The sequence below is a fragment of the Sus scrofa genome, chromosome 2 (genome assembly GCF_000003025.6).
Source record: "Sus scrofa isolate TJ Tabasco breed Duroc chromosome 2, Sscrofa11.1, whole genome shotgun sequence".
Classification (NCBI taxonomy): domain Eukaryota; kingdom Metazoa; phylum Chordata; class Mammalia; order Artiodactyla; family Suidae; genus Sus; species Sus scrofa.
In genome coordinates, this window is record NC_010444.4 from 50971803 (window position 1) to 50985401 (window position 13599).

Consider the following 13599-nt stretch of genomic DNA (forward strand, 5'->3'; position numbering starts at 1 on the left):
AGAAATTTTTCAATACCTCTTGCCCTGACACATGCATTGCCTCCTGCATTAACAACCACTGTACCTGTTGTTTAATTTCGTTGTGAACCCAAAACTTCTATAAAAATAGTATTTTTTTTGTCTTTTTTTTGCCATTTCTTGGGCCGCTCCCACGGCATATGGGAGGTTCCCAGGCTAGGGGTCTAATCGGAGCTGTAGCTGCCAGCCTACACCAGAGCCACAGCAACGCGGGATCCAAGCTGCGTCTGCGACCTACACCACAGCTCATGGCAACGCTGGATCATTAACCCACTGAGCAAGGGCAGGGATCGAACCCGCAACCTCATGGTTCCTAGTCAGATTCGTTAACCACTGCGCCACGACGGGAACTCCCAGTATTTATTTTTAAAAAAAGAAATATAAGAAGCACTTAGAGCAGAGGTTGGCAAACTACTTGATTCTAAATATCTCATGAACTAAGAATGGTTTGTACGCTTTTTACTGTTTTGGGGTAAAACAAGAGAATATTTTATGAGACAAGATAATTAAAAGAAATTCAGATTTCAGTGTCCATAAATAAAGTTTTATTGGAACACAGACATGTTTATGTTTATGTATTGTCACAATAGCAGAGTTCTGAAGTTCCCTTAGAGCTTAAGTAATACAGTGCATTTTCCAATCCCCCTTTTCCATCAGCTGTATAACTTGCTTTATTCAATAGCACATTAGCAAATATGATCAAGAAGAGGCATGAAAGTGCTTATGCATTTCTGGAATGCTGCAACTGAGACATGACTAAGCCCCAGCATGCTGGCTGATGTTTGGAGACACCAGACCAAATTATTCCCACTGCATCAGCCAAGAGCAAGCCAGCTGATTGGGGAGAGACACCACTGACCACCACCACCATCCAGGAGTGAGACCAACTAGGGTCCACTGACCGCTAGCCAGAGAGTGAGACTGCAGAGAGCCAGCCATGGTGGGGATGGACGATGGGGCAGGGGTGGGGGGATGGGGCAGAGGTGGCAGGGAAGGAGACCATTGAGGGCTGGTTCTGAGCTGAGGAACGAAACAGCCATGACCTCCCAGAAGCTCCAGGGGGCGTTCTCACGTATCCCTGTGGATAGAGGAAATAGAGAGCAGGGGTTACACGGTCATGAGTATGAGATGAAAAGCAAAAATCAGCCGTTCAAAGTTCTATCATATGTGGGTTACCATTGTGTGTTGGTGCCATCATATGCCCGGGACCCCTGGAATATTTGTGCTATCATGCTTTAGTACCACCTATGCCTGGACACTGTCGCATGTTAGTGCCGTCACAAGTCACGTGCTCTGATCTACAACCGCGAGGCGCGCTTGCTTCATGGCTGCCACCCTGATGAGACCTCCCACTGGGACTGGCGAGTCCTGGCCCATGATCCTGAGCCTCCTCCTCCTGCTCCTGCCCTTCCTGCCTCCCACCCAGGTTGCAGCGACGGCCCTCAGGCACCCTGCCAGAGAGGGGGTCGCCATTAGCCGTGATGTGGGTAGGACCCTCCAGGCCCAGATTGGTGGTGGTGGTCCCAGTGGTGAATCCAGGGCTTTCTCCCTTCAAGGGTGGAAACCTAGTCTTCTCTGGCCTTCCCCTCCTCCCACTTGACCCTCCCTCCACTTTGCCTATGGCCAGGCCTGCCCTGGCACCACTGCTACTCACACACTCTTTCTCCCTAAGCCTGTGGCCAGCGTCATGTGCAGGGGAAAATCATAGGAGGTGTGGATGCCCTCGAGGGAAAGTGGCCATGGCAGGTCAGTGTGCACTATGCAGGCTTCCACATCTGTGGTGGGTCCATCATTGATGAGTACTGGGTCCTGTCTGCAGCACACTGCTTTGAGAGGTGAGTGGGCAGTGCTGGATACTATTTCCTTGGAGGTCTAGGGCTGCAAGACTGAACACACAGGCTGCATAGGACTGGGACTTCTTAGAGGTGGAGGAGAGAGTGGGACCTAGCACACAGCTCCACCCACTACAGCTTCTTCTTGCACAGGGATGAGGGCTCTTTTAGGGTCCTCTCCTCTTCCAGATAGGTGTGAAACCAAATAATAGGATGAGAGTTGAGGAGAGTGGCCACACCATAGGATGAGAGGAGAGAAGAGGAGACAAATCACAGGATCAGAGTTGATGAAAGACTCATCTTCTTGAGCTACACATCTGCACATATGGCAGGCTCACCATCCTGGGCTGTCCAACAGGGCCTAGTGGGTCCCTGAATCCTCTATAGGCTCAGATCAGGACTTCCTTGGGGGCAATTCTGCCAGACAAACAGGTGCCACTATGCTAGAAGGGCTCACTTTTCCACATCCTGGCTGAGAGCTTGGATACCCAGACTGCCATGCTTCAGGACTCCCTAGGCCTATGAGCTCAAGGTGGCTCCTCTTTCCAAATGCAAGGTTCTTAATCACTGTGCATTTGTTCTCTGTCCCCATAGGGACAAGAATACTGAGGCATTTGATATGTATGTGGGCCTTGTGAATCTCGGGGTTGCAGGCCATCACACCCAGTGGTTTGAGGTGAATAAGGTGATCATACACCCCACATACGAAGTGTACCACCCTGTTGGAGGTGACATCGCTCTGGTGCAGTTGAAAAGCCGCATTGTGTTTTCCGACTCTGTGCTTCCAATCTGCATTGCACCCCCAGATGTGAATCTCTGGAACCTTTCTTGCTGGGCTACAGGATGGGGATCCATCTCTCAACAAGGTAAGAAAACTAGGTGCAGGGTCATTTCCTTTATTGGAGCTTGTGGAAGGGATGACAACTATATGACATTACAGGAGTGAACATGTTCTTTCCACTAAGTGGTTGCAAGTACCTGAGGACTGGAGTCTCCATTTATCAAATCACTGTCTGTTTCTCTGTCAATGTAGAGTTTTGTTTTAATCATGACTGGCTTCATTGTATACAGAGAGGTAGTTACATCTACTTCGAGTGTGGAATTAATTTTAGTATAACAAGAACACAAATTTCCAAGCATAGTTGTTCTTAAGATTTTAAACTCAACTTAGAAATAATCTTTTTTAACCTATGAAAAAAGGCATATTAGATATTCTAGTTATCTCCACAAAGGCCTTGTACTTTCCTTCTAGGTCTATATATGCATACCTTAGAATTTTATGTTTATTTAAAAGGTTATTTGAATTGTATTTGCTCATCAGTCACAGCTGTTGATTTCTGCACATTAATCTTTTCTCCAGTTACCATATAGGGCTCATTTTTAATGACTTTTCAGTTGATTATTTAATTTTTCTAGATTTTTAACATCATATATCTTCCTTTCCTACGTTTTATCTGTTATTTCTTTTTCTTATTCCAATGGTTAGAACCACTAGAAGAACTGTGGCTAGGTCTCCTTTTCTTGTTTTTTTTTTTTTTATTTTGGTGGACATGCTTCTAATAGTTTACTATAAAGTCCAGTCTGTGGCTTTGTTTGGAAATTTCAGAAAATTTAGTGTCTGGTTTACTTAATTTAAAAAATTATTATTGAAGTTAAGCTGTTAAATTTTAAAATGTTAGAATTTTAGACTATTAAATGTAATCCCCCATTGTAACCACAAAAAGAAATTAAAAATTATTCACTTTTAAAAATCTACTAAATGCCGAGAAGACAAAAATGCAAGAAAATGAGGGACAAAAAAGCTATAGGCCATGTAGAAAATAAATAGTAAAATTACAGAAGAACCTCTTTATCAGTAATTACTTTAAATTATTACATTTAAATGTAAACAGAGTTAGGGAGATATAGCTAAGATGACAGAGTAGCTCTGAGCTCACTCTTCCTCACCTCTTCTCATTGAAACATCAAAATTACAACAATTTGATGGAACAACTATTGATGAGAAAGATTAGAATCACAAGAAAAGATTTTCTACAACTAAAGATATAAAGAAGGAACCATGTAGAGATGGGCAGGAGGGGCAGTCACAGTATAGTCAAGACCTATACCCTCGGATGGGTGACCCACTAACAGGAGAATAATTAAAAACATGGCCCATATCCTTGCACCAGGAATATTTGGTTTTGGAGGTCAACAGAGCTTAGTTTTGGGAGACCTAAAAAGCTGTGGGAAATAGAGACTCCACTCTTAAAAGGCACATGCAAAATCTCACATGCTCCAAGACCCAGGCTGGAAGCAGTAATTTGAAAGAATCCTGATTCAGACTCACCTACTTATCTTGGAGACTCTCCCAGAGAGGCAGGAGGCAACTGGAACTTACATTGGGGACACAGACACTGGTGGCACCACTTGAGGGTGCTCATTCTATCACATGGACACGGTTGCTGACAAGCACTATTTTTTTAATTAAAATAAGTTGATTTACAATGTTGTACCAATTTCTGTTTACAGCAAAGTGACATATATATATATATATATATATATCCTTTTTTTATATTGTTTTCCATCCTGATCTCTAACAGGAGATTGGATAAACAAATTCAACTTAGTAGCAGGATACAAATTAACATCAGAAATCAATTGTGTTTCTGTATACTAGAGTGAAATATCAAAAAGGGAGTGAAAAAAAATACCTTATAAAATTGCACCAGGAGTTCCCATGGTGGCCCAGCGGTTAAGGACCCAACATTGTCTGTGTGAGGATGCAGTTTTGATCCTTAGCCTCACTCAGTGGATGAAGGATCTGTCATTGCCACAAGCTATGGTGTAGGTCCAGCACTGCTATGGCTCTGGTGTAGGCCAGAAGCTGTAGTCTGACTGTATGACTTCTAGCCTGGGAACCCCTATATGCCATAGATGCAGCCATAAAAAGAGAAAAAGCGCTCCAAAAAATATACTTAGAAATAAACCTGACCAAGGAGGTGAAAGACTTATATACTGAGAACTATAATGGAATACTATTCAACAATAAAAAAAGAATGAAATAATTAGTTAAGTTAATCAACTAATCAACCTCCCCCTTAATCCACAAAAAAATAGTTCTGTGAAGAATGTCATTGATAACTTGATAAGGATTGCAAAGAATATGTATATTGCCTTAGGTAGTGTAGTCATTTTGACATTGATTCATCCAATCTAAGGAAGATTATTTATATATACCAAAAGCATGGTATATTTTTCTACCTGTTTCTGTCATCTTTGATTTATTTCATCAGTTTCTTAAAGTTTTCAGTCTTTTGTCTCTTTAGGTAGGTTTACTCCTAGGTATTTTACTATTTTTGATGTGATGGTAAATGGTGTTTTTCCCCTCATTTCTCTTTCTAATCATTCATTGTTAGCATATAGAAATGCAATAGATTTTTATGTATCCCGCAACTTTACCAAAATCATTGATGAGCTCTAACAGTTTCCTGATAGCATCTTTAGGATTTGCATATATAGTAACATGTCATCTTCAAATGGCAACAGTTTGACCTCTTCTTTTCCAATGTATAATCCTTTTATTTCTTTTTCTTTTTTTTGGTTTAAAAAAACAGTGCATTTTTTTTCTTTTATAATTATTATTGAAGTACAGTTGGTTTACATTGGTTTACAGTGTTTCTTCAAGTTCTGATGTACAGCAAAGTGACCCAATCACACACATTTCCCTGTGCTATACAGTAGGGCCCCAATGCCCATCTATACCAAATATAACATTTTGCATCCAAAAAACCCTCAAAATGTCCGTCCATTCCACTCCCTCCCCTTTCCCCCACCCCGGGAACCCCAGGTCTGCTCTCCTTGTTCATGATCTGATTCTGTTTATTTTTTATATAGGATCATCTGTTGTATGTTTTAGATTATACAGATAAGTGATATCATATGGTATTTGTCTTTTTCTTTCGGACTTACTTTACTTGGTATGAGAATCTCTAGTTCCATCCATGTAGCTGCAGATGGCATTAGTTTGTTTTTTATGGCTGAGTTATATTCCATTGTATATATGTACCACATCTTCTTAATCCATTCATCTGTCATTGGACATTTAGGTTGTTTCCATGTCTTGACTATTGTGAATAGGGCTGCAATGAACATATGGGTGCATGTATCTTTTTTAATGAAAGTTTTGTCCACATATATTCTCAGCAGTGGAATTTCTGGATCATATGATAGTTCTATATTTAGTTTTAAGAGGAACTTCAAAACTGTTTTCCATAGTGATTGTACCAATTTACATTCCCACCAACAGTGAAGGAGGGTACCTTTTTCTCCATACTCTCTCCCGCATTAGTTATCTGTTGACTTGTTAATGATTGCCATTCTGACTGGTGTAAGGTGGTACCTCATTGTAATTTCAATTCACATTTCTCTAATAATCAGTGATGTTGAGCATTTTTTCATGTGCCTATTGGCCATCCGCATGTCTTCTTTGGAGAATCTATTTAGGTCTGCTGCCCATTTTTCAACTGGGTTGTTTGGTTTTTTGTTATTGAGTTTCATTAGCTATTCATGTATTTTGTAGATTAGGCTGTTGTCTGTTGCATCACTGGCCTAGATTTTCTCTCATTCTGTAGGTTGTCTTTTTGGGTTTTTTAATGGTTTCCTTTGCTGTGCAAAAGCTTTTTTTTCTGTCTGATTGCCATGGATAGAACTTTCAAAATTATGTTGAATAAAGGTGGCGAGGTGGACATGCTTGTCTTGTTTCTGATCTTAGCAGAAATTCTTTCAGCTTTTCATTGTTACGAATGATGTTAGCAAAGGATTTGGGCCATATATGGCTTTAATATATTGAAGTACATTCTCTCTATGCCCACTTTCTCTAGGATTTTTTTAAATCACAAATGGGTCTTAGATTTTTGTGAAAAGCTTTGTCTGAAACTATTGAGATGATCATATGGTTTTTATTATTCAGTTTATTCATGTGGTGTAGCACATTGATTGACTTGTGGATATTGAAGAATCTTTGTATCCCTGGGATAAATCCCACTTGACTGTGGTGGTATATCATCCTTTTAATGTAATTTTGGATTTGTCTTGCTAATATTTTATTGAGTTTTTTTGCATCTTTGTTCATTAGTAATATTGGCCTGTAATTTTCTTTTTTTGTGGTATCTCTTTCTAGTTTTAGTATCAGGGTGATGGTGGCCTCATAGAATGATCTTGGGAATGTTCCTTCTGCAATTTTTTGGAAGCATTTCAGCAATACTTTTCTATGAATGTTTGGTAGAATTGGTCTGTGAAGCCATCTGGCCCTGAACTTTTATTTTTTGGAAGCTTTTAAATAAAATTTTCAACTTCAGTACTTGTGATTGGTCTATTCATATTTCCTATTTATTTCTGGTTCAGTTTTGGAAGGTAGTACCTTTGTAAGAATCTATCCATTTCTTCTGGGTTGTCCATTTTATTGGCGTATACTAGATTATAGTAGCCTCTTGTGATCCTTTGTATTTCTGTGTTGTCAGTTGTAATTTCTTTTTCATTTATAATTTTAATTTTTTGTAATTTGAGCCCTTTCCCTTTTTTCTTGATGAGTCTGGCCAAGGATTTATCAATTTTTTTATGTTTTTAAAGAACCAACTTTTGGTTTCATTGATCTTTTCCATTGTTTTCTTCATTTCTGTTTCATTTATTTCTGCTCTGATCTTTATGATTTCTTTCTTTCTACTAACTTTGAGCTTTATCTGTTCTTCTTTTGTCATTTTAGGTGTAAGGTTAGGTTGTTTATTTGAGCTGCTTCTTGATTCCTGAGATAAGGTTCTAATTTGTTATAAACTTCCCTCTCAGAACTGCTTTTTCTGTGTCCCATAAGTTTTGGATTATTGTATCTTTATTGTCATTTGTCTATAAGAATTTTTTTAATTTCCTTTATGATTTCTTCGGTGATCCATTTGTTGTTTAGTATTATATCACTTAGCTTCCAGGGGTTTGTTTTTTTCTAATGGGTTTTTTTTTTCTTGTAGTTGATTCCTAGTCTCATAGCCTTGTGATAGGAGCAAATGCTTGATATAATTTCAATTTTTAAAAATTTCCCAGTGCTTTATCTGTGTCCCCAAGATGTGATCTATCCTGGAAAATGTTCCGTGTGCATTTGAGTAGAATGTATATTCTGTTGCTTTGGGATGGAATATTCTATAAATATCAAGTCTATCTGGTCTAGGGTGTCATTTAGGATTTGTGTTTTGTTGTTGATTTTCTGTCTGGATGACCTGTCCATTGATGTAAGCAGGGTGTTAAAGTCCCCCACTATTAATGTGTTGTTGTCAATTTCTCCATTTATGGCTGTAAGTATTTGCCTTATATATTGTGATGCTCCTGTGTTGTATGAATATATATTTACAATTGTGATATCTTTTTCTTGGATTGATCCTTTGATCAATGTCGTGTCCTTCTTTGTATCTTGTGACCTTTTTTATTTTAAAGTCTATTTTGTCTGATATGAGTATTGTTCTTCTAGCTTTCTTTTGATTTCCACTTGCATGCAATACTTCCTTCCATCCCCTCACTTTCAGTCTTTATGCATCCTTAAGTCTCAAGTGGGTCTCTTGTAAACAGCATATATATGGGTATTGTTTTTGTATCCATTCAGCTAGTTTATGAGTTTTAGTATGAACATTTAATCCATTTACATTCAATATTATTGTGTATATATGTATGTACTTACTGCCATTTTCTTAATTATTTCAGATTTGTTACTTTAGGTCTTTTTTCTTCCCTTCCTCCTTTGTTTTCTTCTCTTGTGACTTGTCATCTATCTTTAGTGTTGTGTTTGGATTGCTTTTTCTTTTTTTATGAGTGTGTCTATTGTAGTTTTTTGTTTGTGATTCCCATTAGATTTCAATGTAACAGTCTGTATATTTACAGAATTCTTTTTGGTTGCTGGTCTCTTAATTTCAAATGCATTTTTAATGTTCTTCACTGTTCTCTCCTCTTCTCATGCTTGCTAGTTTTGATATTATATTTGTGGGGTAATTTCCCACCTTTTTTTTTTTTTGCTTTTTAGGGCCACACTAGTGGCATGTGGAAGTTCCAAGGTCGAATCAGAGCTACAGCTGCCGATGTAAGCCACAACAACATGGGACCCAAGCTGTGTCTGTGACCTACACCACATCTCATGGCAATGCCAGATCCTTAACTCACTGATCAAGGCCAGGGATTGAATCCCCATCTTTATCAATACCAGTCAGGTTTGTTACTGCTGAGCCACAGCAGGAACTCCCTTCCTACATTTTTTATGTTTGCTTTTACCAATGAGCTTACTTATTTATAATTTTGTTGTTTCTAATTGTGGCCTTTTCTTTCCATCTAGAGAAATTCCTTTAGCATTTGTTGTAAAGTTGGTTTGTTGGTGGTGAAGTCTCTTAGCTTTTTCTTGTCTGTAAAGCTTTTGATTTCTGAATCTGAACAAGAGCTGTGCTGGGTAGAGTATTCTTGGTTGAAGTTTGTATGTACATTTATCAATTTGGGCATGTGAAATGAACCTTACATCCCTTTGATTTTGGTCATTGTATATAATCCTTTTTATAGGTTGCTGGAATCAGCTTGCCAATAATTTGTTAAATATTGTTGCCTCTATATTTAAGAGAGATATTGGCTATATTTTTATGTGATTTTTTTCTGTCTATGGTATCATGTTAATACCTGGTTTTATAGTATCCCTATTGTTTCTTCTTTAAACATTTGCTATAATTCACTAGAGAAGTGATCTGGAATTGGGCCCTCCTTTGTGAAAGGATTATCTATTTATTTGCTTATTTGTTATTTATCATTTCTTTTTGTTTTTTAAGATATATTCAGATTTTTATTTATTCTTGAGTTAGTCTAAAATGTTTAATTTAGTGACACTCAGTTGTTCATAAAATTCTCTTTTAATTTCTAAAAAATTGGCAGTAATGTCTCATATTTCTCTTCTCATTTTGATGATTTGTGTCTTTTGTCTTTTCATCTTGGTCATTGCAACCAAAGGTTTATCAATTTTAGTCATCTTTTCAAAGATCCAACTTTTGATGAGTGGTTTTCTATAATTTCTGTTTTATATTTCATTATTTACCAAATGGATATTTATTTATTTGTCTTTTTTATTGCTTTGAGTTAAATTTCTCTTCTTTTTCTAGTTTCCTAATGTGGAAGCTTAAAGAGATTTTGTAATTTTCTTCTTCCAATATACACATTTAAAGATGTAAATTTCCCTTTAAGCACTGCCTTAAATTTATCTCACAAGTTTAGATATGTTGTGTTTGTTTTCATTCCGTTCAAAACATGTTTTAATTACCTTCATAATTTCTTCTTTAAAGTGTATTATTTAACTCTAAATATTTAGGGAATTACCAAATTTCTTTCTATTGTTAATTTCAACTTTAATTCCATTGTGCTTAGAGAACATACTTCATATGATTTCACACTTATTTACTGAGACTTGTTTTATGGCCTAACATATGATATATCCTGAAGAATATTTTATGAGTGTTTGAAAAGAATGTGTCATGCTGTAATTGGTGTGGAATTTTTTTGAATTTTTAATAAATCACATGTCAAGTTTGCTGATAGTATTTTCAAGTCTTCTAGAGTCTAAATTTTTTTATAAATCACATTCAAGTTTTCTGGTAGTAATGTCAAGTCTTCTGTAGTCTTACCTATCTTTTCTAACAGTGAGACAAAGTCGAGTATTGAAATATCTAACTGTGAATGTTGTTGTCTATTTCTTCTTTCTGTTCATTCAGGTTTTGCCTCACGTATTTTCTCTGATGGGCACCTATATGCTCATAATTATGTCTTCATTATATGTTGGCTTTTTTATAATTGTGAACTGTTTCTCTTTGTCCCTATAAATATTGCTTGTTTTAAAGTCTATTTTGTCTGATGTTTGTCTAGCCTCTTACAGTTACTATTTGCATAATATATTTTTCTACCACTTTACATTCAACCTATATGTGTCTTTAAATCTAAACTGTGTCTTGTACAGAGTATATAATAATTGTGTCTTCCTTTTTCTTCCAGTCTGGAAATCTCTGATTCTTGAATGAAGTGTTAGCATACTCACATTTGATCTAATTTCTAAAATGTTTGGATTTACAAATGTCATTTTGTTAAATGTTATGAATATACATATATATTCTCATCCCCCTATATTTTCTTCTGCCTTCTTTTGTGTAATAAGCAAATGCTTTTTAGTGTACTATTTTAATTCTTCTCTTGATTTTTTTTGTCTATGCCTGTGGTATGTGGAAGTTCCCAGGCCAGGGATCAAACCTGTGCCACAGCAGCAACCCAGGACACTGCAGTGATAATGCTAGATCCTTAACCCACTGCACTACAAGGGAACTCTCAATTCTTCTCTTGATTTTTAAACTATATTTGTAAAGATGTTTTTGAGTGGTTACTCTAGGGATTACTTAGTTTATCATAATCCACTCAGATTAATACTTAGTCCTAGTAAAAGATAGAAGTTTTGTTTCAGTATAGTTCCACATGTAATTTAAAAAAATTCCAAAACACAGTTATAATTATTGCTTTATAAAATTAAGTATTTTAAAGAATTTAATAGATTTTAAAAAATGTTAATACCTTGATTTCTGGTGCTCTTATTTTTTATCCATGAATTAAAGTTAGCATCTATTATCCTTTCTTTTCAGTGTAAAAGACTTCCTTTACTATTTCAAGAAAGGTAGTTACGCTTTTTCTCACTTTTTATTTATCTTAAAATATCTTTATTTCACCGTCATCCCTGAAGGATAGTTTTGTTGGATACAGACTTCTTCCTTGAAGAGCATTTCTTTTCAGCACTTTGTTGTTCTGCTTCCTCTGGCTTTCATTGTTTCTGGTGAGAAGTTGGCTGTTAACCATACTGTTATCACCATGTAATTAGTTGCTTTTCTTCTTATTATCATGACATTTTTAACTCATTAAATATCATTTTAAAACATGTAACAACTCTTTTGAAATCTTTATCAGCTAAAATAAACACCTAGGGCCACACAGAACTTCTTTATATTGATTTTTTTTTCCTGAACATGGGTCATACTTTCTGAGTTGTTTGCATAAATTATAATTTTATTGTTTAAATTGGACATAAATAATACATTATAAAAACAGGATTCTGATTTTTCCTGAAGAATTTGATTTGTTTTTAATAATTTGTCCAGACTTAGTTTGCATAATCTCTCCTGTAGTTTGTAGCAGTCTGTGCTAGGTTTTCTTTTTTTTCTTAATTCTTATAGTTATTACTTTTATTCTGGTTTCCTTAGGGTCACCACCATGTCTAAATAGCTCATTGGTTAGCCAGTGATTTGGGCATGTCAAACTGCTAGGCTTCCACCTCTGCCTGTGGGTTATATCTGTGAGCACATTTAGAGTTTGTGTGATTCCTCAGTTTTTGCTTTCCACTGAGCCCACTTCTGTCTCCATGATTATACATATAGTTACCCAGTAATCCTAGAAATCAGTGGAGATTTTCCAGCCTTTCTATTGCTCTCTCATTTCTAGACTCCCCATAAATTTCTGGCAGACACTGTTCACCACACCCAGAACTATAATCTCAGACAAAAACTGTTTAGATCTTCCTCACTCATTTCCTACAAATTTAGATAGTTTAACTGACTGTACAAAGTGTTACCTTTTAGTTGTCTTCTCCAAATCAAGTTCTTGCCCTTTGGCAGAAAAACTGATTTTTTTTCCTAGCTAGCCCCACCAAGATAAAACTACCACATTGACATAACAGATGTGGAGGGGTGTCAAGGGCAGTGAAGCCCCGGGAAAATAAGTCATATTTTTGACATTATTACCTAAAGTTCCACCAGTTTTTCATGAATAAACACCTCTCACATTTCCTTTGAGTTTTGATTGGAGCCCTGAAATTTTAAAAAATAATTTTGTACAGTTTATACTTGTTTATTGGAGAAAGAGTTTGCTGACTTCTTCACTCTATGCTAGCCAGAAATCCCATATGTAGACTTATTTCTAAAAAATTATTTTATACCATCTGATGCTTTCTTTTAAATATTTTTCATACTTTTCTCCTTTTGCAATACATTGATTTTCTATATTACTTTTTACTGTATACTGTTCTGTAAGTTAAATATCCAATTTTTAATCTTCTTGTGACTCTTCTTAAATTTTTTTTGTCTTTTGAGGGCTGCACCTGCAGCATATGGAGGTTCCCAGGCTAGGGGTTTAATTGGAGCTACAGCTGCCAGCCTACACCACAGCCATAGCAATACCAGATCCGAGCCTCATCTGCAACCTACACCACAACTCATGGCAACGCTGGATCCTTACCCACTGAGCAAGACCAGGGATCAAACCTGCAATCTCATGGTTCCTAATCAGATTCGTTTCTGCTGTGCCACAATGGGAACTCCTCTTCTTAAATTTTTAACATGCATACCTGAACATACTCATTTCTCAGAGGAAAAAAGACCCCATTTTATATATTTATAAACATACATGGAGATATTTTATTTCCTGTTACTTCTATTTTTGTATGTTTATATATTTATAAAAATATGTTTATTTCATATGTTACTTCTACTTTATGTTACTTTCATTCCACTGTTTCTATTACAACTTTTTTTTTTTGCAAGCTAGGTCTTTATTAAAGGAAAGCAGATAGCTCCCAGGGTTGCTGGGAGGCGGGATAAGAGCTCCTTTTCTCTATTGTCCTATAGGGGTTTTTAATTCCTTTAAGATGGGGGATACCAATGTGGGGTCCAGAAAG

At 36.7% G+C, this 13599-nt stretch overlaps 1 protein-coding gene across 1 annotated transcript in view; it reads left to right on the forward strand.

Moving 5' to 3' along the window:
- Positions 330 to 13599, forward strand: part of PRSS38 (protease, serine 38) — a 35896-nt gene continuing 22626 nt past the window's right edge. Inside the window, exons 1-3 of the mRNA XM_003354166.5 lie at positions 330 to 1505; positions 1691 to 1853; positions 2445 to 2716. Of these exons, the coding sequence (XP_003354214.3) occupies positions 1343 to 1505; positions 1691 to 1853; positions 2445 to 2716 (598 nt within the window). The 5' untranslated portion in view covers positions 330 to 1342. The remainder of the gene's footprint in view (positions 1506 to 1690; positions 1854 to 2444; positions 2717 to 13599) is intronic.